Raw genomic sequence first — 26,345 nt, 5'->3', positions numbered from 1 at the left:
AGTTACCCTAGTCCCATAGAAGTACTCCCTGACCTCAAGTGAGTTATTCTAGCCCCTTTATATGTACTCTCTGACCGCAAGTGAGTTATCCTAGCCCCTTTATATGTACTCCCAGACCCCCAGTGAGTTACCCTAGTCCCTTATAAGTACTCCCTGACCCCAAGTGAGTTACCCTAGCCCCTTAATAAGTACACCCTGTCCCCAAGTGAGTTACCCTGGTCCCATATAAGTACTCACAGACACCAAGTGAGTTACCCTACTCCCATATAAGTACTCCTTGAACCAAAGTGCGTTACCCTAGCCCCTTTATAAGTACTCCCTGGCCCCAAGTGAGTTACAATATCACCTTTATAAGTACTCCCTGACCCCAAGTGGGTATAATGTATTTTGCCCGAAAAATTACTAGGCCAAAACGAAGATTAGGCATGGTCATCTAGAAAAAGTGTGAATATGACGTGATACATAAACTCCCGTCCTCGACTCTGGCGCACCCAAGTATTAAAGTTTTGAAGTATAATTAACTCAGAGGAAAGTGGAATGGAATATTTTGTTAAATATTGATATTATTAAAGGCTTGACAGGTTATTGCCATAAGATGGACGGAAGAAATACTGAAAATTGAATTAATAATTGAGCGAATGTTTATCAGATACGTATATGTAGTTTGGTTATTGAATTTAATAAAAGTGTATACATTGTGGAATATATTTCTTTGTTAAAAATATGTTATTGTTACAGGTTAACACGCAGGATTACAACTTTATTGAAGTGTGGAAATTTTAGTAAAACAAATAATGTTACAGGATTGGAAATAAAATAAAATAACGTTGAAATTATACGAATACATAATGATAAGCAGTTGACACAGAACAGTGAATAAAACAATGTATTAAAATGGATGAACTTTCAATGTACATTGATATCTGCTTTCTGATTATTAGATACAGAGTATATATACTTGTTTACGTTATGCTGTGGTAGCTTTACAAGGCTTCATAAAAATGATATTGCATTACAATCTCCATGGGAGGCAAGCTTAAATGTCATAGCTTGTTTCATTACAACATACAGAAAAGACGCAGGTATATGAATAAAGGTATATAATATAAACAAATTATTTCTATTCCACGCTCATGATTATTTTTTAATTTATTACACTCAAGGCAGCTTAGAAAATTAATAAAAAAAGGAAGGACCATTAGATCAATGCTTAAATATAATTATGACATTTTAAGCAGATTATGATAAAGATGATTAAGGTTAAAATGTGAGTGAAAGAAAATCATTCTATCAAAAAACTAATAAAGATGGAAAACATGCAGGCTCTATGACTTATACAAGATGTTAATGTAAGTACATTTCTTACCTATTTCTTATTTATCATCACATTAACATTAGGGTAAATCTAACTGTATAAAACTTGGTAAATGCGAAGATTATACAATTTGGGGTAAATAAGCGTACAGGGTAAACTTATGTATGAGTGCGCAGCATCTAAAAGTAAGCAAGCTCTAAATATATTTTAACGTACAAAATTGTTTGAGTAATTTTAATGAAAACTATTTAACCATTAAAATAGTCACTAAGTCCAAAGATTAAGCTTACTTGCTCTTAGATATTGTGCACTCATACATCAGTTTATCCTATATGTATTTGATTATCAGAAGTTGTAAATTATTCACATCCATCAAGCCTTAAGGTCCAAGGCAAACCCTTTCGTTAAAGTTAACCACTGAATTACAGCAGTATATTTCATGGAAAGAGAACTATATTACTTCAAATAAACTTTAACTTTAAACGCAGAGTTTGACCTCTACCTTATTGAAATATGTTTGATGTTCTAACTTTAATTTAGAGTATCTTTTTAATACCTACAACTAGCTAATCTTTTCCCATTTACTCTGCGCATTGGTGATTACATCATTTGTTAATATTATTCCAGGTAACGAAGGACTGTTAAATTATTCAAAGAGAAGTACGAACAGCAATATTCATGAATCATTGTTACAAATGACATTATGGATGTTCAAAAGAAACCAACTAATAATAAGAGTAAAGCTTTAAATTGACTTCTCCAGCCCATGAGCATCCAAACAAATGTATTGCAAGTTAACTAAAAAACATTAGTCAAGCAGAGAAATGTTCAATAGAAATTTTTGTGCATAATTTTGCTTATTGACTTATTTTGAACTTTACACATTGTTTTCTCTGTGGTCTTTTTACATAACTTGCTACTTCTCATAAAAGAAAATTGTAATTTCTATCTACATTAAAATTATAAGTGAGTTGCAATTTCTTTCTTTATATATATATATAATGCAGAATTTAATTAGTAAGTTATATTTATATTATTTATATTATGTGTGCTTTTTCAGAGACTATGAACGAGTTATTTGTTTGATAATGCTAAATATGCATACAATATTTAAAGAGGAATTTTGATTGTGAGTAATTTATTATTTTTTTGCTAATAATATCGGTTTTTTTTATTTTTTGTTAGGTGAAGCTTTTTGCATTTATACACCTTGGCGCCGAGGTAGTTCTATGTAAAAGATTTTATGGTTGGTTAAATTGGCTGCGTTTCAAAACTTTAGCGCTATGGTAGCGCTAGGTAAAATACGTGTCAGGATTGGTCAAATTGATTCAACTGACCAATCATGATATAGCGCTACCTTAGCGCTTAAAATTTGAAACGCAACCATTAATTGAATTTGACTAATCGTGACTTAACGCCACCTTAGCACTAAGTTGTTACAGCATAGCCATTGTAATAAATGATAGATACAGTTCATTCAAGCATTTTGAAGTTTTTCCATTATATACCCATTTAACTTTCATGAATTTTTATTTATTTATTAAATATATCTCTTAGAATAAAAGGTGCACAAATTTTTCTAACAAGTCATTATTAATTTTTTGAAAATTGTCAAACCTGTCAGAACCGGGTTTTTTTTAATACTGGCGAGCTACATATCGAAGGGAATCGTTTACGTTTTTACTAGATAGTGTCTACAGTGTTTAGCATAATTTGAAAGTTTAATAAAATGCAGACTGCCAAGAAAAATTTGTCAGTATTATATCCTGATGGATATATTTATTACGTGAATAAAAATTATAATAATATGAAAGGCGAAAGAATCACGTACATATATACTATACATATATAAATTGATATTATATTTAGATGGCTGCCTGTAGTTTCTCTATTTATAAGTTTTGAATTTTTTAGTTATTTAAAGTGTAAATATCCCGGTTGCGAAGGCTCCGCAAAATTGAAAAATGATACAGATTTTATTAGCGGATCAATTCATAATCACGAAAAAGAGATGCAATATGAGAAAACTGTGAATTTTCGAAATTGTATTTTTAATACTGTCTCATCAACTCCATCAACTTCAAAAGAGGCATATGACTTTGCAGCAAACAGGTATAATAACTAACGACATTAATTAGACTGTAAATCTAATACAAATCCATAATATAAATATATTTCTTAATTACAATGTAGGCATCCAGAAGCAGCTGTAAATAACTCTTTTGAAATTATGAAAAATACCATTAATTCATGGAAGAGAAATGATAATCCTCCTCCAGTAAAACAAATTGAAGGCTGTAATATAATTTTATCTACTGAAAAGTGGAAAAATATGTTAACATTTCCTGTAGGGGAAGAGAGCCATACAATCAAAACTTTAGAATATAAAGAAGGAGAGTGTGTCTCAGTAGTTTTTTACGATGAAATATTAATAAAAGCTTTTAGTAAGTGTACAACTATAAGCGTAGACGGGACTTTTAGGTGTGTTCCAAAAATTGGACAAGCCAAACAAATGATTACTCTAATGGGTAAAGTTAATGATAAGGTAATAATAATTGCAAATTAACTTTAACATTTTGAAATGTTTGTATACATATTTTTCAATATGTAATATATACGGCTTTTTTATTTTAGTTTTTTCCATTTATTTGGGTCCTAACAAATTCTAAAACGCAAAAAAATTATGAAAATGTTTTTTACTTAATAAGAGAAAAACTGTTAGGCAGTTTTGTACCTATTTTATGCATTAGTGATTTTGAAAAGGCAATGCAAAATTCTATTAAAACGGTATTTCCTGAAATTAATTTGCAAGGATGTTATTTTCATTACACATATGTAAGTTATATGCATTTTTCGTATTTGAACAAGCATGAAAATATATAATAATTAATTTCATTTGTATTACTTGTATAGGATCTTAGAAAATACTTTCAAAAATGCGGAATATTTGAACAAATAAAAGCTGCACATCTTGCTTTAAGTAGTAAAATAATAGTAGCAAAACGAAAATTGTATAATTTACCATTACTGCCGCCTCAGCATATACAAAGAGGATTTTACTTAATAAAAAATGGGATAGAACAGGATCCAGTGCTAAAACAGATTTTAGCAAAATTTTTAATTTACTTTGAAAGGCAGTGGGTTAAGAAAACAAACGCTAATACGTTAAGCGTTTTTCAAGCTCCAGATAGGACCAATAATTCTCAGGAGCGTTATCACAGAATGCTAAATAAACTAATACGTAAACGACCACGGTTCCCTAAGTTTTGTTGTAATTATAATTTAATATTTATATAATCTCTAAAAGATTATATTCTTATCTTTAACTTATCATTATTACTAATTACATATATATAATACTCTTCTTTCAGAATTAATTAATATACCCTAGTAGCCATAAATAATATATAGGCATGACAATTTCTAAAAGAATGCAGATTAATTTCTGTTTCTGCATATGCTATCACTTTTGGCATGTACATTTTTAAACTAATAAACTGCATAAATCACTTATATTTGCAACAACACAATATATATATATATATATCTGTTGTGCACAAAATTTCTACAGCTAGTTTATTGTGTACATACATATATATCCTAAATATATTGTTAAGCATATGTATGTAGGAAAAGAAGATCCAGTATCTGATTCCCGAAATTAACTTGCCAGTATTGTTCATAGCTATTGGGGCATATGAAACATAATTATTGAAGTATTTTCTTGTTTTTCAACATTTTTTCTTAGCTAAACTAATAGAAGTCATAAAATCTACAAATTTAGAATTGAAACAATTAGAAAATGGTAAAAAAATAAGATGTTCAATAATAAAACAAAAGTCATTAAGGTATAACAGGTGGTTGCAAATTGCATGGAATAAATTTCGTACAACTAATTATAAAGATTATGATAACATTATAAACCAATTCTTAATTTTAAGTGTATATAAAAATGAAGATACAATAAAAAGTATTAAAAAACATTTACAACAAAAAGGTAATTATATAATGTATGCAAATATTACAAAAAAAAATAATATTCTAATCAATTCCTGTTACAGATTATAATTTGCAATATATTTCCTCCACTAATATTATAAAACAAGGACCAATAGATAAGTCAGTAATATTAAAATTGAATAGGTAATTTCATGGCCAAATAATTTGCTTCCATTTATCTAAAATATCCACATTATTAATATATATTTAAATACATTAAAAAAATTATAATACTCAACCTTTATAAAACACTAACTTAATATATGTATTGTACACGTTTTGATTATTTTTAAAAATATATTTTCTATACACTCCTTATTCTTTAAATTCGAGTAATTAATCCTTATATGATGTATTCATTATTTTAAAGTATATAACAGTGTAATAACGCCATAAATCACCGAAAAATTTTTAAATTCTGCAATATATATATATAAAGAAAGAAATTGCAACTCACTTATAATTTTAATGTAGATAGAAATTACAATTTTCTTTTATGAGAAGTAGCAAGTTATGTAAAAAGACCACAGAGAAAACAATGTGTAAAGTTCAAAATAAGTCAATAAGCAAAATTATGCACAAAAATTTCTATTGAACATTTCTCTGCTTGACTAATGTTTTTTAGTTAACTTGCAATACATTTGTTTGGATGCTCATGGGCTGGAGAAGTCAATTTAAAGCTTTACTCTTATTATTAGTTGGTTTCTTTTGAACATCCATAATGTCATTTGTAACAATGATTCATGAATATTGCTGTTCGTACTTCTCTTTGAATAATTTAACAGTCCTTCGTTACCTGGAATAATATTAACAAATGATGTAATCACCAATGCGCAGAGTAAATGGGAAAAGATTAGCTAGTTGTAGGTATTAAAAAGATACTCTAAATTAAAGTTAGAACATCAAACATATTTCAATAAGGTAGAGGACAAACTCTGCGTTTAAAGTTAAAGTTTATTTGAAGTAATATAGTTCTCTTTCCATGAAATATACTGCTGTAATTCAGTGGTTAACTTTAACGAAAGGGTTTGCCTTGGACCTTAAGGCTTGATGGATGTGAATAATTTACAACTTCTGATAATCAAATACATATAGGATAAACTGATGTATGAGTGCACAATATCTAAGAGCAAGTAAGCTTAATCTTTGGACTTAGTGACTATTTTAATGGTTAAATAGTTTTCATTAAAATTACTCAAACAATTTTGTACGTTAAAATATATTTAGAGTTTGCTTACTTTTAGATGCTGCGCACTCATACATAAGTTTACCCTGTACGCTTATTTACCCCAAATTGTATAATCTTCGCATTTACCAAGTTTTATACAGTTAGATTTACCCTAATGTTAATGTGATGATAAATAAGAAATAGGTAAGAAATGTACTTACATTAACATCTTGTATAAGTCATAGAGCCTGCATGTTTTCCATCTTTATTAGTTTTTTGATAGAATGATTTTCTTTCACTCACATTTTAACCTTAATCATCTTTATCATAATCTGCTTAAAATGTCATAATTATATTTAAGCATTGATCTAATGGTCCTTCCTTTTTTTATTAATTTTCTAAGCTGCCTTGAGTGTAATAAATTAAAAAATAATCATGAGCGTGGAATAGAAATAATTTGTTTATATTATATACCTTTATTCATATACCTGCGTCTTTTCTGTATGTTGTAATGAAACAAGCTATGACATTTAAGCTTGCCTCCCATGGAGATTGTAATGCAATATCATTTTTATGAAGCCTTGTAAAGCTACCACAGCATAACGTAAACAAGTATATATACTCTGTATCTAATAATCAGAAAGCAGATATCAATGTACATTGAAAGTTCATCCATTTTAATACATTGTTTTATTCACTGTTCTGTGTCAACTGCTTATCATTATGTATTCGTATAATTTCAACGTTATTTTATTTTATTTCCAATCCTGTAACATTATTTGTTTTACTAAAATTTCCACACTTCAATAAAGTTGTAAACCTGCGTGTTAACCTGTAACAATAACATATTTTTAACAAAGAAATATATTCCACAATGTATACACTTTTATTAAATTCAATAACCAAACTACATATACGTATCTGATAAACATTCGCTCAATTATTAATTCAATTTTCAGTATTTCTTCCGTCCATCTTATGGCAATAACCTGTCAAGCCTTTAATAATATCAATATTTAACAAAATATTCCATTCCACTTTCCTCTGAGTTAATTATACTTCAAAACTTTAATACTTGGGTGCGCCAGAGTCGAGGACGGGAGTTTATGTATCACGTCATATTCACACTTTTTCTAGATGACCATGCCTAATCTTCGTTTTGGCCTAGTAATTTTTCGGGCAAAATACATTATACCCCCAAGTGAGTTATCCAAGCCCCTTTATATGTACTCTCTGACCGCAAGTGAGTTACCCTAGTGCCATAGAAGTACTCCCTGACCCCAAGTGAGTTACCCTAGTCCCTATATAAGTACTCCCTGACCCCAAGTGTGTTATCCTAGCCCCTTTATATGTACTCTCTGACCTCAAGTGAGTAACCCTAGTCCCATATAAGTACTCCCTGACCCCAAGTGAGTTAACCTAGCCCCTTTATAAGTACACCCTGGCTCCAAGTGAGTTATCCTAGCCCCTTTACAAGTACTCCCAGACCCCAAGTGAGTTATCTTAGCCCCTAAATAAGTACTCCCTGACCCCAAGTGTGATACCCTAGTCTCATATAAGTACTCCCTGACCCCAAGTGAGTTACCCTAGTCCCATAGAAGTACTTCCTGACCCCAAGTGAGTTACCGTAGCCCCTTTATGAGTACTCCTTGACCCCAAGTGAGTTACCATAACCCCTTTATAAGTACACCCAGGCCCCAAGTTAGTTATCCTAGCCCCTGTATATGTACTCCCAGACTCCAAGTGAGTAACCCTAGCCGCTTTATATGTACTCCCATACCCCAAGTGAGTTACCCTATTCCAATAGAAGTATATCCTGACCCCAAGTGAGTTACCGTAGCCCCTTTATAAGTACTCCCAGACCCCAAGTGAGTTATCCTAGCCCCTAAATAAGTACTCCCTGACCCCAAGTGTGATACCCTAGTCTCATATAAGTACTCCCTGACCCCAAGTGTGTTACCGTAGTCACATAGAAGTACTCCCTGACCCAAAGTGAGTTACCCTAGCCCTTTAATAAGTACACCATGGCCCCAAGTGAGTTACCCTGGTCCCAAATAAGTACTCCCAGACACAAAGTGAGTTAGCCTAGTCCAATATAAGTACTCCTTGACCCAAAGTGAGTTACCCTAGCCCCTTTATAAGTACTCTCTGACCCCAAGTGAGTTAGGCTAGTCTAACATAAGTACTCCTTGACCCAAAGTGGGTGACCCTAGCCCGTTTATATGTACACTCTGACCCCAAGTGAGTTATCCTAGCCCCTTTATATGTACTCTCTTACCGCAAGTAAGTTACCCTAGTCCCATAGTAGTACTCCCTGACCCCAAGTGAGTTCTCCTAGACTCTTTATATGTACTCTCTGACCGCAAGTGACTTATCCTAGCCCCTTCATATGTACTCCCAGACTCCAAGTGAGTTACCCTAGCCGCTTTATATGTAGTCCCATGCCCCAAGTGAGTTACCCTAGTCCCATATAAGTACTCCCTGACCCCAAGTGAGTTACCCTAGTCACATAGAAGTACTCCCTGACCCCAAGAGAGTTATCCTAGTTCCATAGAAGGACTCCCTGACCCCAAGTGTGTTACCGTAGTCACATAGAAGTACTCCCTGACCCAAAGTGAGTTACCCTAGCCCTTTAATAAGTACACCATGGCCCCAAGTGAGTTACCCTGGTCCCAAATAAGTTCTCCCAGACACAAAGTGAGTTAGCCTAGTCCAATATAAGTACTCCTTGACCCACAGTGAGTTACCCTAGCCCCTTTATAAGTACTCTCTGACCCCAAGTGAGTTAGGCTAGTCTAACATAAGTACTCCTTGACCCAAAGTGGGTGACCCTAGCCCGTTTATATGTACACTCTGACCCCAAGTGAGTTATCCTAGCCCCTTTATATGTACTCTCTTACCGCAAGTAAGTTACCCTAGTCCCATAGTAGTACTCCCTGACCCCAAGTGAGTTCTCCTAGACTCTTTATATGTACTCTCTGACCGCAAGTGACTTATCCTAGCCCCTTCATATGTACTCCCAGACTCCAAGTGAGTTACCCTAGCCGCTTTATATGTAGTCCCATGCCCCAAGTGAGTTACCCTAGTCCCATATAAGTACTCCCTGACCCCAAGTGAGTTACCCTAGTCACATAGAAGTACTCCCTGACCCCAAGAGAGTTATCCTAGTTCCATAGAAGGACTCCCTGACCCCAAGTTTGTTACCCTAGTCCCATATAAGTACTCCCTGACCCAAAATGTGTTGTCCTAGCCCCTTTATATGATCCCTCTGACGGCAAGTGAGTTACCCTAGTCCCATATAAGTACTCACTGACCCTAAGTGAGTTACCCTAGTCGCATAGAAGTACTCCCTGGCCCAAAGTGAGTTACCCTAGCCCCTTTATAAGTACTCCCTGACCCCAAGTGAGTTACCCTAGTCCCATATAAGTACTCCCAGACCCCAAGTGAGTTATTCTAGCCCCTTTATATGTACTCTCTGACCGCAAGTGAGTTATCCTAGCCCCTTTAAATGTACTCCCAGACCCCCAGTGAGTTACCCTAGTCCCTTATAAGTACTCCCTGACCCCAAGTGAGTTACCCTAGCCCCTTAATAAGTACACCCTGTCCCCAAGTGAGTTACCCTGGTCCCATATAAGTACTCACAGACACCAAGTGAGTTCCCCTACTCCCATATAAGTACTCCTCGAACCAAAGTGCGTTACCCTAGCCCCTTTATAAGTACTCCCTGGCCCCAAGTGAGTTACAATATCACCTTTATAAGTACTCCCTGACCCCAAGTGAGTTATCCAAGCCCCTTTATATGTACTCTCTGACCGCAAGTGAGTTACCCTAGTGCCATAGAAGTACTCCCTGACCCCAAGTGAGTTACCCTAGTCCCTATATAAGTAGTCCCTGACCCCAAGTGTGTTATCCTAGCCCCTTTATATGTACTCTCTGACCTCAAGTGAGTAACCCTAGTCCCATATAAGTACTCCCTGACCCCAACTGAGTTAACCTAGCCCCTTTATAAGTACACCCTGGCTCCAAGTGAGTTATCCTAGCCCCTTTACAAGTACTCCCAGACCCCAAGTGAGTTATCCTAGCCCCTAAATAAGTACTCCCTGACCCCAAGTGTGATACCCTAGTCTCATATAAGTACTCCCTGACCCCAATTGGGTTACCCTAGTCCCATAGAAGTACTTCCTGACCCCAAGTGAGTTACCGTAGCCCCTTTATAAGTACACCCTGTCCCCATGTGAGTTACCCTGGTCCCATATAAGTACTCCCTGACCCCAAGCGAGTTACCCTAGACCCACAAAAGTACTCCCTGACCCCAAGGGAGTTACCCTAGCCCCTATATAAGTACTCCCTGACCCCAAGTGAGTTACCATAGCCCCTTTATAAGTACTCCCTGACCCCAAGTGAGTTACCCTAGCACCCTTATATGCACTCTCTGACCGCAAGTGAGTTATCCTATCCCCCTTCATATGTACTCCCAGACTCCAAGTGAGTTACCCTAGCCGCTTTATATGTACTCCCATGCCCCAAGTGAGTTACCCTAGTCCCATAGAGGTACTTCCTGACCCCAAGTGTGTTACCCTAGCCCCTTTATATGTACTCTCTGACTGCAAGTGAGTTGTCCTAGCCCCTTTATATGATCCCTCTGACGGCAAGTGAGTTACCCTAGTCCCATATAAGTACTCCCTGACCCTAAGTGAGTTACCCTAGTCGCATAGAAGTACTCCCTGGCCCAAAGTGAGTTACCCTAGCCCCTTTATAAGTACTCCCTGACCCCAAGTGAGTTACCCTAGTCCCATATAAGTACTCCCAGACCCCAAGTGAGTTATTCTAGCCCCTTTATATGTACTCTCTGACCGCAAGTGAGTTATCCTAGCCCCTTTAAATGTACTCCCAGACCCCCAGTGAGTTACCCTAGTCCCTTATAAGTACTCCCTGACCCCAAGTGAGTTACCCTAGCCCCTTAATAAGTACACCCTGTCCCCAAGTGAGTTACCCTGGTCCCATATAAGTACTCACAGACACCAAGTGAGTTCCCCTACTCCCATATAAGTACTCCTCGAACCAAAGTGCGTTACCCTAGCCCCTTTATAAGTACTCCCTGGCCCCAAGTGAGTTACAATATCACCTTTATAAGTACTCCCTGACCCCAAGTGAGTTATCCAAGCCCCTTTATATGTACTCTCTGACCGCAAGTGAGTTACCCTAGTGCCATAGAAGTACTCCCTGACCCCAAGTGAGTTACCCTAGTCCCTATATAAGTAGTCCCTGACCCCAAGTGTGTTATCCTAGCCCCTTTATATGTACTCTCTGACCTCAAGTGAGTAACCCTAGTCCCATATAAGTACTCCCTGACCCCAACTGAGTTAACCTAGCCCCTTTATAAGTACACCCTGGCTCCAAGTGAGTTATCCTAGCCCCTTTACAAGTACTCCCAGACCCCAAGTGAGTTATCCTAGCCCCTAAATAAGTACTCCCTGACCCCAAGTGTGATACCCTAGTCTCATATAAGTACTCCCTGACCCCAATTGGGTTACCCTAGTCCCATAGAAGTACTTCCTGACCCCAAGTGAGTTACCGTAGCCCCTTTATAAGTACACCCTGTCCCCATGTGAGTTACCCTGGTCCCATATAAGTACTCCCTGACCCCAAGCGAGTTACCCTAGACCCACAAAAGTACTCCCTGACCCCAAGGGAGTTACCCTAGCCCCTATATAAGTACTCCCTGACCCCAAGTGAGTTACCATAGCCCCTTTATAAGTACTCCCTGACCCCAAGTGAGTTACCCTAGCACCCTTATATGCACTCTCTGACCGCAAGTGAGTTATCCTATCCCCCTTCATATGTACTCCCAGACTCCAAGTGAGTTACCCTAGCCGCTTTATATGTACTCCCATGCCCCAAGTGAGTTACCCTAGTCCCATAGAGGTACTTCCTGACCCCAAGTGTGTTACCCTAGCCCCTTTATATGTACTCTCTGACTGCAAGTGAGTTACCCTAGTCCCATATAAATACACCCTGACCCTAAGTGAGTTACATTAGTCCCAAATAAATATTCCCTGACCCCAAGTGAGTTCCCATAGCACCTTTACAAGTACTTCCTGACCCCAAGTGAGTTATCCTAGCCCCTTTGTATATACTCTCAGACCCCAAGTGAGTTACCCTAGTCCCATATAAGTACTCCCTGACCCCAAGTGAGTTACCCTAGTCACATAGAAGTACTCCCTGACCCCAAGAGAGTTATCCTAGTTCCATAGAAGGACTCCCTGACCCCAAGTTTGTTACCCTAGTCCCATATAAGTACTCCCTGACCCAAAATGTGTTGTCCTACCCCCTTTATATGATCCCTCTGACGGCAAGTGAGTTACCCTAGTCCCATATAAGTACTCCCTGACCCTAAGTGAGTTACCCTAGTCGCATAGAAGTACTCCCTGGCCCAAAGTGAGTTACCCTAGCCCCTTTATAAGTACTCCCTGACCCCAAGTGAGTTACCCTAGTCCCATATAAGTACTCCCAGACCCCAAGTGAGTTATTCTAGCCCCTTTATATGTACTCTCTGACTGCAAGTGAGTTACCCTAGTCCCATATAAATACACCCTGACCCTAAGTGAGTTACATTAGTCCCAAATAAATATTCCCTGACCCCAAGTGAGTTACCATAGCCCCTTTATAAGTACTCCCTGACCCCAAGTGAGTTGTCCTAGCCTCTTTATATGTACTCTCTAACCACAAGTCAGTTATCCTAACCCCTTTATATGTACTCCCAGACCCCAAGTGAGTTACCCTAGTCCCTTATAACTACTCCCTGACCCCAAGTGAGTTACCCTAGCCCCTTTATAAGTACACCCTGGCCCCATGTGAGTTACCCTGGTCCCATATAAGTACTCCCTGACCCCAATCGAGTTACCCTAGACCCACAAAAGTACTCCCTGACCCCAAGGGAGTTACCTTATCACCTTTATAACTACTCCCTGACCCCAAGTGAGGTATCCTAGCCCCTTTATATTTACTCTCTGACCGCAAGTAAATTACCCTAGTCCCATAGTAGTACTCCCTGACCCCAAGTGAGTTACCATATCCCCTTTATAAGTACTCCCTGACCCCAAGTGAGTTATCCTAGCCCCTTTATATGTACTCCCTGACCCCAAGTGAGTTACTCTAGTCCCTTAGAAGTACTCCCTGACCCTCAGTGTGTTACCCTAGTCACATAGAAGTACTCCCTGACCCCAAGTGAGTTATCCTAGCCTCTTTATATGTACTCCCTGTCCCCAAGTGAGTTACCCTGGTCCCATATAACTACTCCTTGACCCAATGTGCGTTACCCTAGCCCCTTTATAAGTACTCCCTGGTCCCAAGTGAGTTACCCTAGTCACATTGAAGTACTCCCTGACCTCAAGTGAGTTATTCTAGCCCTTTTATATGTACTCTCTGACCGCAAGTGAGTTATCCTAGCCCCTTAATATGTACTCCCAGACCCCCAGTGAGTTACCCTAGTCCCTTATAAGTACTCCCTGACCCCAAGTGAGTTACCCTAGCCCCTTAATAAGTACACCCTGGCCCCATGTGAGTTACCCTGGTCCCATATAAGTACTCAAAGACACCAAGTGAGTTACCCTAGTCCCATATAAATACTCAAAGACACCAAGTGTGTTACCCTAGTCCCAAATAAGTACTCCCTGACCCCAAATGTGTTGTCCTAGCCACTTTATATGAACTCTCTGACCGCAAGTGAGTTACCCTAGTCACATAGAAGTACTCCTCGACCCCAAGTGAGTTACCCTGGTCCCATATAAGTACTCAAAGACACCAAGTGAGTTACCCTAGTCCCATATAAATACTCAAAGACACCAAGTGTGTTACCCTAGTCCCAAATAAGTACTCCCTGACCCCAAATGTGTTGTCCTAGCCACTTTATATGAACTCCCTGACCCCAAGTTTGTTACCCTAGTCCCATATAAGTACTCCCTGACCCAAAATGTGTTGTCCTAGCCCCTTTATATGATCCCTCTGACGGCAAGTGAGTTACCCTAGTCCCATATAAGTACTCCCTGACCCTAAGTGAGTTACCCTAGTCGCATAGAAGTACTCCCTGGCCCAAAGTGAGTTACCCTAGCCCCTTTATAAGTACTCCCTGACCCCAAGTGAGTTACCCTAGTCCCATATAAGTACTCCCAGACCCCAAGTGAGTTATTCTAGCCCCTTTATATGTACTCTCTGACCGCAAGTGAGTTATCCTAGCCCCTTTAAATGTACTCCCAGACCCCCAGTGAGTTACCCTAGTCCCTTATAAATACTCCCTGACCCCAAGTGAGTTACCCTAGCCCCTTAATAAGTACACCCTGTCCCCAAGTGAGTTACCCTGGTCCCATATAAGTACTCACAGACACCAAGTGAGTTCCCCTACTCCCATATAAGTGCTCCTCGAACCAAAGTGCGTTACCCTAGCCCCTTTATAAGTACTCCCTGGCCCCAAGTGAGTTACAATATCACCTTTATAAGTACTCCCTGACCCCAAGTGAGTTATCCAAGCCCCTTTATATGTACTCTCTGACCGCAAGTGAGTTACCCTAGTGCCATAGAAGTACTCCCTGACCCCAAGTGAGTTACCCTAGTCCCTATATAAGTAGTCCCTGACCCCAAGTGTGTTATCCTAGCCCCTTTATATGTACTCTCTGACCTCAAGTGAGTAACCCTAGTCCCATATAAGTACTCCCTGACCCCAACTCAGTTAACCTAGCCCCTTTATAAGTACACCCTGGCTCCAAGTGAATTATCCTAGCCCCTTTACAAGTACTCCCAGACCCCAAGTGAGTTATCCTAGCCCCTAAATAAGTACTCCCTGACCCCAAGTGTGATACCCTAGTCTCATATAAGTACTCCCTGACCCCAATTGGGTTACCCTAGTCCCATAGAAGTACTTCCTGACCCCAAGTGAGTTACCGTAGCCCCTTTATAAGTACACCCTGTCCCCATGTGAGTTACCCTGGTCCCATATAAGTACTCCCTGACCCCAAGCGAGTTACCCTAGACCCACAAAAGTACTCCCTGACCCCAAGGGAGTTACCCTAGCCCCTATATAAGTACTCCCTGACCCCAAGTGAGTTACCATAGCCCCTTTATAAGTACTCCCTGACCCCAAGTGAGTTACCCTAGCACCCTTATATGCACTCTCTGACCGCAAGTGAGTTATCCTAGCCCCTTCATATGTACTCCCAGACTCCAAGTGAGTTACCCTAGCCGCTTTATATGTACTCCCATGCCCCAAGTGAGTTACCCTAGTCCCATAGAGGTTCTTCCTGACCCCAAGTGTGTTACCCTAGCCCCTTTATATGTACTCTCTGACCCCAAGTGAGTTATCCTAGCCCCTTTGTATATACTCTCAGACCCCAAGTGAGTTACCCTAGTCCCATATAAGTACTCCCTGACCCCAAGTGAGTTACCCTAGTCACATAGAAGTACTCCCTGACCCCAAGAGAGTTATCCTAGTTCCATAGAAGGACTCCCTGACCCCAAGTTTGTTACCCTAGTCCCATATAAGTACTCCCTGACCCAAAATGTGTTGTCCTAGCCCCTTTATATGATCCCTCTGACGGCAAGTGAGTTACCCTAGTCCCATATAAGTACTCCCTGACCCTAAGTGAGTTACCCTAGTCGCATAGAAGTACTCCCTGGCCCAAAGTGAGTTACCCTAGCCCCTTTATAAGTACTCCCTGACCCCAAGTGAGTTACCCTAGTCCCATATAAGTACTCCCAGACCCCAAGTGAGTTATTCTAGCCCCTTTATATGTACTCTCTGACCGCAAGTGAGTTATCCTAGCCCCTTTAAATGTACTCCCAGACCCCCAGTGAGTTACCCTAGTCCCTTATAAGTACTCCCTGACCCCAAGTGAGTTACCCTAGCCCCTTAATAAGTACACCCTGTCCCCAAGTGAGTTACCCTGGTCCCATATAAGTACTCACAGACACCAAGTGAGTTCCCCTACTCCCATATAAGTACTCCTTGAACCAAAGTGCGTTACCCTAACCCCTTTATAAGTACTCCCTGGCCCCAAGTGAGTTACAATATCACCTTTATAAGTACTCCCTGACCCCAAGTGAGTTATCCAAGCCCCTTTATATGTACTCTCTGACCGCAAGTGAGTTACCCTAGTGCCATAGAAGTACTCCCTGACCCCAAGTGAGTTACCCTAGTCCCTATATAAGTAGTCCCTGACCCCAAGTGTGTTATCCTAGCCCCTTTATATGTACTCTCTGACCTCAAGTGAGTAACCCTAGTACCATATAAGTACTCCCTGACCCCAACTGAGTTAACCTAGCCCCTTTATAAGTACACCCTGGCTCCAAGTGAGTTATCCTAGCCCCTTTACAAGTACTCCCAGACCCCAAGTGAGTTATCCTAGCCCCTAAATAAGTACTCCCTGACCCCAAGTGTGATACCCTAGTCTCATATAAGTACTCCCTGACCCCAATTGAGTTACCCTAGTCCCATAGAAGTACTTCCTGACCCCAAGTGAGTTACCGTAGCCCCTTTATAAGTACACCCTGTCCCCATGTGAGTTACCCTGGTCCCATATAAGTACTCCCTGACCCCAAGCGAGTTACCCTAGACCCACAAAAGTACTCCCTGACCCCAAGGGAGTTACCCTAGCCCCTATATAAGTACTCCCTGACCCCAAGTGAGTTCCCATAGCACCTTTACAAGTACTTCCTGACCCCAAGTGAGTTATCCTAGCCCCTTTGTATATACTCTCAGACCCCAAATGAGTTACCCTAGTCCCATAGAAGTACTCCCTGACCCCAAGTGTGTTACCGTAGTCACATAGAAGTACTCCCTGACCCAAAGTGAGTTACCCTAGCCCTTTATTAAGTACACCATGGCCCCAAGTGAGTTACCCTGGTCCCAAATAAATACTCCCAGACACAAAGTGAGTTAGCCTAGTCCAATATAAGTACTCCTTGACCCAAAGTGAGTTACCCTAGCCCCTTTATAAGTACTCTCTGACCCCAAGTGAGTTAGGCTAGTCTAACATAAGTACTCCTTGACCCAAAGTGGGTGACCCTAGCCCGTTTATATGTACACTCTGACCCCAAGTGAGTTATCCTAGCCCCTTTATATGTACTCTCTTACCGCAAGTAAGTTACCCTAGTCCCATAGTAGTACTCCCTGACCCCAAGTGAGTTCTCCTAGACTTTTTATATGTACTCTCTGACCGCAAGTGACTTATCCTAGCCCCTTCATATGTACTCCCAGACTCCAAGTGAGTTACCCTAGCCGCTTTATATGTAGTCCCATGCCCCAAGTGAGTTACCCTAGTCCCATAGAAGTACTTCCTGACCGCAAGTGAGTTACCCTAGTCCCATATAAGTACTCCCTGACCCCAAGTGAGTTACCATAGCCCCTTTATAAGTACTCCCTGACCCCAAGTGAGTTGTCCTAGCCTCTTTATATGTACTCTCTAACCACAAGTCAGTTATCCTAACCCCTTTATATGTACTCCCAGACCCCAAGTGAGTTACCCTAGTCCCTTATAACTACTCCCTGACCCCAAGTGAGTTACCCTAGCCCCTTTATAAGTACACCCTGGCCCCATGTGAGTTACCCTGGTCCCATATAAGTACTCCCTGACCCCAATCGAGTTACCCTAGACCCACAAAAGTACTCCCTGACCCCAAGGGAGTTACCTTATCACCTTTATAACTACTCCCTGACCCCAAGTGAGGTATCCTAGCCCCTTTATATTTACTCTCTGACCGCAAGTAAATTACCCTAGTCCCATAGTAGTACTCCCTGACCCCAAGTGAGTTACCATATCCCCTTTATAAGTACTCCCTGACCCCAAGTGAGTTATCCTAGCCCCTTTATATGTACTCCCTGACCCCAAGTGAGTTACTCTAGTCCCTTAGAAGTACTCCCTGACCCTCAGTGTGTTACCCTAGTCACATAGAAGTACTCCCTGACCCCAAGTGAGTTATCCTAGCCTCTTTATATGTACTCCCTGTCCCCAAGTGAGTTACCCTGGTCCCATATAACTACTCCTTGACCCAAAGTGCGTTACCCTAGCCCATTTATAAGTACTCCCTGGTCCCAAGTGAGTTACCCTAGTCACATTGAAGTACTCCCTGACCTCAAGTGAGTTATTCTAGCCCTTTTATATGTACTCTCTGACCGCAAGTGAGTTATCCTAGCCCCTTAATATGTACTCCCAGACCCCCAGTGAGTTACCCTAGTCCCTTATAAGTACTCCCTGACCCCAAGTGAGTTACCCTAGCCCCTTAATAAGTACACCCTGGCCCCATGTGAGTTACCCTGGTCCCATATAAGTACTCAAAGACACCAAGTGAGTTACCCTAGTCCCATATAAATACTCAAAGACACCAAGTGTGTTACCCTAGTCCCAAATAAGTACTCCCTGACCCCAAATGTGTTGTCCTAGCCACTTTATATGAACTCTCTGACCGCAAGTGAGTTACCCTAGTCACATAGAAGTACTCCTCGACCCCAAGTGAGTTACCCTGGTCCCATATAAGTACTCAAAGACACCAAGTGAGTTACCCTAGTCCCATATAAATACTCAAAGGCACCAAGTGTGTTACCCTAGTCCCAAATAAGTACTCCCTGACCCCAAATGTGTTGTCCTAGCCACTTTATATGAACTCCCTGACCCCAAGTTTGTTACCCTAGTCCCATATAAGTACTCCCTGACCCAAAATGTGTTGTCCTAGCCCCTTTATATGATCCCTCTGACGGCAAGTGAGTTACCCTAGTCCCATATAAGTACTCCCTGACCCTAAGTGAGTTACCATAGTCGCATAGAAGTACTCCCTGGCCCAAAGTGAGTTACCCTAGCCCCTTTATAAGTACTCCCTGACCCCAAGTGAGTTACCCTAGTCCCATATAAGTACTCCCAGACCCCAAGTGAGTTATTCTAGCCCCTTTATATGTACTCTCTGACCGCAAGTGAGTTATCCTAGCCCCTTTAAATGTACTCCCAGACCCCCAGTGAGTTACCCTAGTCCCTTATAAGTACTCCCTGACCCCAAGTGAGTTACCCTAGCCCCTTAATAAGTACACCCTGTCCCCAAGTGAGTTACCCTGGTCCCATATAAGTACTCACAGACACCAAGTGAGTTCCCCTACTCCCATATAAGTACTCCTTGAACCAAAGTGCGTTACCCTAGCCCCTTTATAAGTACTCCCTGGCCCCAAGTGAGTTACAATATCACCTTTATAAGTACTCCCTGACCCCAAGTGAGTTATCCAAGCCCCTTTATATGTACTCTCTGACCGCAAGTGAGTTACCCTAGTGCCATAGAAGTACTCCCTGACCCCAAGTGAGTTACCCTAGTCCCTATATAAGTAGTCCCTGACCCCAAGTGAGTTATTCTAGCCCCTTAATATGTACTCCCAGACCCCCAGTGAGTTACCCTAGTCCCTTATAAGTACTCCCTGACCCCAAGTGAGTTACCCTAGCCCCTTAATAAGTACACCCTGGCCCCATGTGAGTTACCCTGGTCCCATATAAGTACTCAAAGACACCAAGTGTGTTACCCTAGTCACATAGAAGTACTCCCTGACCCCAACTGAGTTAACCTAGCCCCTTTATAAGTACACCCTGGCTCCAAGTGAGTTATCCTAGCCCCTTTACAAGTACTCCCAGACCCCAAGTGAGTTATCCTAGCCCCTAAATAAGTACTCCCTGACCCCAAGTGTGATACCCTAGTCTCATATAAGTACTCCCTGACCCCAATTGAGTTACCCTAGTCCCATAGAAGTACTTCCTGACCCTAAGTGAGTTACCGTAGCCCCTTTATAAGTACACCTTGTCCCCATGTGAGTTACCCTGGTCCCATATAAGTACTCCCTGACCCCAAGCGAGTTACCCTAGACCCACAAAAGTACTCCCTGACCCCAAGGGAGTTACCCTAGCCCCTATATAAGTACTCCCTGACCCCAAGTGAGTTACCATAGCCCCTTTATAAGTACTCCCTGACCCCAAGTGAGTTACCCTAGCACCCTTATATGCACTCTCTGACCGCAAGTGAGTTATCCTATCCCCTTCATATGTACTCCCAGACTCCAAGTGAGTTACCCTAGCCGCTTTATATGTACTCCCATGCCCCAAGTGAGTTACCCTAGTCCCATAGAGGTACTTCCTGACCCCAAGTGTGTTACCCTAGCCCCTTTATATGTACTCTCTGACTGCAAGTGAGTTATCCTATCCCCTTTATATGTACTCTCTGACTGCAAGTGAGTTACCCTAGTCCCATATAAATACACCCTGACCCTAAGTGAGTTACATTAGTCCCAAATAAATATTCCCTGACCCCAAGTGAGTTCCCATAGCACCTTTACAAGTACTTCCTGACCCCAAGTGAGTTATCCTAGCCCCTTTGAATGTACTCTCAGACCCCAAGTGAGTTACCCTAGTCCCATAGAAGTACTCCCTGACCCCAAGTGTGTTACCGTAGTCACATAGAAGTACTCCCTGACCCAAAGTGAGTTACCCTAGCCCTTTAATAAGTACACCATGGCCCCAAGTGAGTTACCCTGGTCCCAAATAAGTACTCCCAGACACAAAGTGAGTTAGCCTAGTCCAATATAAGTACTCCTTGACCCAAAGTGAGTTACCCTAGCCCCTTTATAAGTACTCTCTGACCCCAAGTGAGTTAGGCTAGTCTAACACAAGTACTCCTTGATCCAAAGTGGGTGACCCTAGCCCGTTTATATGTACACTCTGACCCCAAGTGAGTTATCCTAGCCCCTTTATATGTACTCTCTTACCGCAAGTAAGTTACCCTAGTCCCATAGTAGTACTCCCTGACCCCAAGTGAGTTCTCCTAGACTCTTTATATGTACTCTCTGACCGCAAGTGACTTATCCTAGCCCCTTCATATGTACTCCCAGACTCCAAGTGAGTTACCCTAGCCGCTTTATATGTAGTCCCATGCCCCAAGTGAGTTACCCTAGTCCCATATAAGTACTCCCTGACCCCAAGTGAGTTACCATAGCCCCTTTATAAGTACTCCCTGACCCCAAGTGAGTTGTCCTAGCCTCTTTATATGTACTCTCTAACCACAAGTCAGTTATCCTAACCCCTTTATATGTACTCCCAGACCCCAAGTGAGTTACCCTAGTCCCTTATATCTACTCCCTGACCCCAAGTGACTTACCCTAGCCCCTTTATAAGTACACCCTGGCCCCATGTGAGTTACCCTGGTCCCATATAAGTACTCCCTGACCCCAAGCGAGTTACCCTAGACCCACAAAAGTACTCCCTGACCCCAAGGGAGTTACCTTATCACCTTTATAACTACTCCCTGACCCCAAGTGAGGTATCCTAGCCCCTTTTTATTTACTCTCTGACCGCAAGTAAATTACCCTAGTCCCATAGTAGTACTCCCTGACCCCAAGTGAGTTACCATATCCCCTTTATAAGTACTCCCTGACCCCAAGTGAGTTATCATAGCCTCTTTATATGTACTCCCTGTCCCCAAGTGAGTTACCCTGGTACCATATAAGTACTCAATGACACCAAGTGAGTTACTCTAGTCCCATATAACTACTCCTTGACCCAAAGTGCGTTACCCTAGCCCCTTTATAAGTACTCCCTGGTCCCAAGTGAGTTACCCTAGTCACATTGAAGTACTCCGTGACCTCAAGTGAGTTATTCTAGCCCCTTAATATGTACTCCCAGACCCCCAGTGAGTTACCCTAGTCCCTTATAAGTACTCCCTGACCCCAAGTGAGTTACCCTAGCCCCTTAATAAGTACACCCTGGCCCCATGTGAGTTACCCTGGTCCCATATAAGTACTCAAAGACACCAAGTGTGTTACCCTAGTCACATAGAAGTACTCCCTGACCCCAAGTGAGTTATCCTAGTCCCATAGAAGTACTCCCGGACCCCAAGTGAGTTACCCTAGTAACTCAGAAGTACTCCCTGACGCCAAGTGAGTTACCCTAGTCCCATAGAAGTACTCCCGGACCCCAAGTGAGTTACCCTAGTCACATAGAAGTACTCCCTGACCCCAAGAGAGTTATCCTAGTTCCATAGAAGGACTCCCTGACCCCAAGCGAGTTACCCTAGACCCACAAAATTACTCCCTGACCCCAAGGGAGTTACCCTAGCCCCTATATAAGTACTCCCTGACCCCAAGTGAGTTACCATAGCCCCTTTATAAGTACTCCCTGACCCCAAGTGAGTTACCCTAGCACCCTTATATGCACTCTCTGACCGCAAGTGAGTTATCCTAGCCCCTTCATATGTACTCCCAGACTCCAAGTGAGTTACCCTAGCCGCTTTATATGTACTCCCATGCCCCAAGTGAGTTACCCTAGTCCCATAGAGGTACTTCCTGACCCCAAGTGTGTTACCCTAGCCCCTTTATATGTACTCTCTGACTGCAAGTGAGTTATCCTAGACCCTTTGTATGTACTCTCAGACCCCAAGTGAGTTACCCTAGTCCCATAGAAGTACACCCTGACCCCAAGTGTGTTACCGTAGTCACATAGAAGTACTCCCTGACCCAAAGTGAGTTACCCTAGCCCTTTAATAAGTACACCATGGCCCCAAGTGAGTTACCCTGGTCCCAAATAAGTACTCCCAGACACAAAGTGAGTTAGCCTAGTCCAATATAAGTACTCCTTGACCCAAAGTGAGTTACCCTAGCCCCTTTATAAGTACTCTCTGACCCCAAGTGAGTTAGGCTAGTCTAACATAAGTACTCCTTGACCCAAAGTGGGTGACCCTATCCCGTTTATATGTACACTCTGACCCCAAGTGAGTTATCCTAGCCCCTTTATATGTACTCTCTTACCGCAAGTAAGTTACCCTAGTCCCATAGTAGTACTCCCTGACCCCAAGTGAGTTCTCCTAGACTTTTTATATGTACTCTCTGACCGCAAGTGACTTATCCTAGCCCCTTCATATGTACTCCCAGACTCCAAGTGAGTTACCCTAGCCGCTTTATATGTAGTCCCATGCCCCAAGTGAGTTACCCTAGTCCCATATAAGTACTCCCTGACCCCAAGTGAGTTACCATAGCCCCTTTATAAGTACTCCCTGACCCCAAGTGAGTTGTCCTAGCCTCTTTATATGTACTCTCTAACCACAAGTCAGTTATCCTAACCCCTTTATATGTACTCCCAGACCACAAGTGAGTTACCCTAGTCCCTTATAACTACTCCCTGACCCCAAGTGAGTTACCCTAGCCCCTTTATAAGTACACCCTGGCCCCATGTGAGTTACCCTGGTCCCATATAAGTACTCCCTGACCCCAAGCGAGTTACCCTAGACCCACAAAAGTACTCCCTGACCCCAAGGGAGTTACCTTATCACCTTTATAACTACTCCCTGACCCCAAGTGAGGTATCCTAGCCCCTTTATATTTACTCTCTGACCGCAAGTAAATTACCCTAGTCCCATAGTAGTACTCCCTGACCCCAAGTGAGTTACCATATCCCCTTTATAAGTACTCCCTGACCCCAAGTGAGTTATCCTAGCCCCTTTATATTTACTCTCTGACAGCAAGTGAGTTACCCTAGTCCCATAGTAGTACTCCCTGACCCCAAGTGAGTTACTCTAGTCCCTTAGAAGTACTCCCTGACCCTCAGTGTGTTACCCTAGTCACATAGAAGTACTCCCTGACCCCAAGTGAGTTATCCTAGCCTCTTTATATGTACTCCCTGTCCCCAAGTGAGTTACCCTGGTCCCATATAAGTACTCAATGACACCAAGTGAGTTACCCGAGTCCCATATAACTACTCCTTGACCCAAAGTGCGTTACCCTAGCCCCTTTATAAGTACTCCCTGGTCCCAAGTGAGTTACCCTAGTCACATTGAAGTACTCCCGGACCTCAAGTGAGTTATTCTAGCCCTTTTATATGTACTCTCTGACCGCAAGTGAGTTATCCTAGCCCCTTAATATGTACTCCCAGACCCCCAGTGAGTTACCCTAGTCCCTTATAAGTACTCCCTGACCCCAAGTGAGTTACCCTAGCCCCTATATAAGTACTCCCTGACCCCAAGTAAGTTACCCTAGTCCCATAGAAGTACTCCCTGACCCCAAGTGAGTTACCCTAGTCCCATAGAAGTACTCCCGGACCCCAAGTGAGTTACCCTAGTAACTCAGAAGTACTCCCTGACCCCAAGTGAGTTACCCTAGTTCCATAGAAGTACTCCCTGACCCCCAAGTGTGTTACCCTAGTCCCAAATAAGTACTCCCTGACCCCAAATGTGTTGTCCTAGCCCCTTTATATGAACTCTCTGACAGCAAGTGAGTTACCCTAGTCCCATATAAGTACTCCCTGACCCCAAGTGAGTTATCCTAGCCTCTTTATATGTACTATCTGACCGCAAGTCAGTTATCCTAGCCCCTTTATATGTACTCCCAGACCCAAAGTGAGTTACCCTAGTCCCTTATAACTACTCCTTGACCCAATATGGGTGACCCTAGCCCGTTTATATGTACACTCTGACCCCAAGTGAGTTATCCTAGCCCCTTTATATGTACTCTCTTACCGCAAGTAAGTTTCCCTAGTCCCATAGTGGTACTCCCTGACCCCAAGTGAGTTACCATAGCCCCTTTATAAGTACTCCCTGACCCCAAGTGAGTTATCCTAGCCCCTTTATATGAACTCTCTGACCGCAAGTGAGTTATCCTAACCCCTTTACATGTACTCCCAGACCCGCAGTGAGTTACCCCAGTCCCATAGTAGTACTCCCTGACCCCAAGTGAGATACCCTAGTCCCTTATAAGTACTCCCTGACCCCAAGTGAGTTACCCTAGCCCCTTAATAAGTACACCCTGTCCCCAAGTGAGTTACCCTGGTCCCATATAAGTACTCACAGACACCAAGTGAGTTACCCTACTCCCATATAAGTACTCCTTGAACCAAAGTGCGTTACCCTAGCCCCTTTATAAGTACTCCCTGGCCCCAAGTGAGTTAACCTAGCCCCTTTATAAGTACACCCTGGCTCCAAGTGAGTTATCCTAGCCCCTTTACAAGTACTCCCAGACCCCAAGTGAGTTATCTTAGCCCCTAAATAAGTACTCCCTGACCCCAAGTGTGATACCCTAGTCTCATATAAGTACTCCCTGACCCCAAGTGAGTTACCCTAGTCCCATAGAAGTACTTCCTGACCCCAAGTGAGTTACCGTAGCCCCTTTATGAGTACTCCTTGACCCCAAGTGAGTTACCATAACCCCTTTATAAGTACACCCAGGCCCCAAGTTAGTTATCCTAGCCCCTGTATATGTACTCCCAGACTCCAAGTGAGTTACCCTAGCCGCTTTATATGTACTCCCATACCCCAAGTGAGTTACCCTATTCCCATAGAAGTATATCCTGACCCCAAGTGAGTTACCGTAGCCCCTTTATGAGTACTCCTTGACCCCAAGTGAGTTACCATAACCCCTTTATAAGTACACCCAGGCCCCAAGTTAGTTATCCTAGCCCCTGTATATGTACTCCCAGACTCCAAGTGAGTTACCCTAGCCGCTTTATATGTACTCCCATACCCCAAGTGAGTTACCCTATTCCCATAGAAGTATATCCTGACCCCAAGTGAGTTACCGTAGCCCCTTTATAAGTACTCCCAGACCCCAAGTGAGTTATCCTAACCCCTAAATAAGTACTCCCTGACCCCAAGTGTGATACCCTAGTCTCATATAAGTACTCCCTGAACCCAAGTGAGTTACCCTAGTCGCATAGAAGTACACCCTGGCCCAAAGTGAGTTACCCTAGCCCCTTTATAAGTACTCCCTGACCCCAAGTGAGTTACCCTAGTCCCATATAAGTACTCCCAGACCCCAAGTGAGTTACCCTAGTCCCATAGAAGTACTCCCTGACCTCAAGTGAGTTATTC

At 42.0% G+C, this 26,345-nt stretch overlaps 1 protein-coding gene and 2 long non-coding RNA genes across 6 annotated transcripts; 2 read left to right on the top strand and 1 right to left on the bottom strand.

The window, feature by feature from the left end:
• The first annotated feature begins 557 nt into the window (after window positions 1-557).
• Window positions 558-3,321, top strand: LOC136785489 (uncharacterized). Of its 3 annotated transcripts, none has more exons than XR_010824673.1 (5): window positions 558-1,082; window positions 1,164-1,349; window positions 1,943-2,281; window positions 2,376-2,444; window positions 3,230-3,321. It is a non-coding gene; the product is annotated as an uncharacterized lncRNA (long non-coding RNA). The 3 variants fall into 3 exon arrangements; XR_010824672.1 differs by having other exon boundaries at window positions 701-738; window positions 804-1,349; XR_010824671.1 differs by having other exon boundaries at window positions 558-1,349.
• A 5-nt stretch (window positions 3,322-3,326) lies between these two features.
• On the top strand, window positions 3,327-5,498 carry LOC136785490 (uncharacterized). The gene is made up of 5 exons (XM_066746534.1): window positions 3,327-3,427; window positions 3,509-3,860; window positions 3,950-4,150; window positions 4,229-5,312; window positions 5,377-5,498. Exons 1-4 carry the CDS (start codon window positions 3,327-3,329, stop codon window positions 4,610-4,612), a joined length of 1,038 nt encoding a protein of 345 aa, XP_066602631.1. The 3' UTR covers window positions 4,613-5,312; window positions 5,377-5,498.
• Window positions 5,499-5,539: 41 nt separating this feature from the next.
• LOC136785488 (uncharacterized) lies at window positions 5,540-7,352 on the bottom strand. 2 transcript variants are annotated; one of them, XR_010824670.1, is made up of 4 exons: window positions 7,315-7,352; window positions 6,971-7,249; window positions 6,704-6,889; window positions 5,540-6,110 (listed from the first exon to the last, which is right to left on the bottom strand). It is a non-coding gene; the product is annotated as an uncharacterized lncRNA (long non-coding RNA). The 2 variants fall into 2 exon arrangements; XR_010824669.1 differs by having other exon boundaries at window positions 6,704-7,249.
• Window positions 7,353-26,345: the final 18,993 nt, after the last annotated feature.

This window comes from Prorops nasuta, unplaced genomic scaffold (assembly GCF_024137725.1).
Source record: "Prorops nasuta isolate Cenicafe-Biocafe unplaced genomic scaffold, Cenicafe_Pnas_1.2 PNAS00410, whole genome shotgun sequence".
NCBI classification, from domain to species: Eukaryota; Metazoa; Arthropoda; class Insecta; order Hymenoptera; family Bethylidae; genus Prorops; species Prorops nasuta.
The sequence above is the reverse complement of the archived record's forward strand: the minus strand, read 5'-3'. Positions and strand labels throughout refer to the sequence as shown.